Source organism: Juglans regia, unplaced genomic scaffold (assembly GCF_001411555.2).
Source record: "Juglans regia cultivar Chandler unplaced genomic scaffold, Walnut 2.0 Scaffold_22034, whole genome shotgun sequence".
Lineage (NCBI taxonomy): Eukaryota > Viridiplantae > Streptophyta > Magnoliopsida > Fagales > Juglandaceae > Juglans > Juglans regia.
The window spans coordinates 1-630 of NW_023353113.1; the positions used below are offsets into that span (position 1 = coordinate 1).

Below are 630 nucleotides of genomic sequence, written 5' to 3' on the forward strand. Positions count from 1 at the left end.
TATTTAAATGGAAGCAATCGGGCATGCTTAATATCTCGTAGCAAATAATTAATCAGAGGCAAAATGTGGGCAGTACTCTTCTTTCTTGTTACATTAATGGTGGTGATCTCCCAAGGGTCAGCACTGGGTCTGAACCACCAGATTCACCTTCTCCAGCCAAAATCTGGTTCTTGGGGTCTCCATGTTCCGAATATTTCATGTCTAAGTTGGCGACTTGGGGTGGAAACTCACAATATTATTGGTTGGTCAACGGTTCCGAAAGAGTGCGAAGGCTATGTGGGGCACTACATGCTGGGCCATCAGTACAGGACTGACTCGAAAGTGGTTGCTAACCAGGCTTTACTCTACGCTCAGAGCCTCAACCTCACCGGAGATGGCAAAGATGTTTGGATCTTTGACGTAGACGAGACTTCGCTCTCTAATCTACCTTATTATGCGGTAAATGGATTTGGGTACGTACATATATATATATACGTAGAATTAAGCATTGTTTTTCGGCCCAGGTTATGTGAAATTCATTGCCACGGCCCACGTACTAATAATTAGATTGAAATTTCAGGGCGGAGCCCTATAATTCTACGCTATTCAACGCATGGGTCCTGAAAGGCACACAACCGGCATTGCCGGAGG

At 44.9% G+C, this 630-nt stretch overlaps 1 protein-coding gene across 1 annotated transcript; it reads left to right on the top strand.

The window, feature by feature from the left end:
* Positions 1 to 32: 32 nt before the first annotated feature.
* LOC108983782 (stem 28 kDa glycoprotein-like) lies at positions 33 to 626 on the top strand (the record flags this gene model as incomplete). Its single annotated transcript, XM_035686955.1, has 2 exons — positions 33 to 452; positions 560 to 626. Coding segments are annotated over exons 1-2 (456 nt in total), but the record flags the coding sequence as incomplete, so codon positions are not given.
* Positions 627 to 630: the final 4 nt, after the last annotated feature.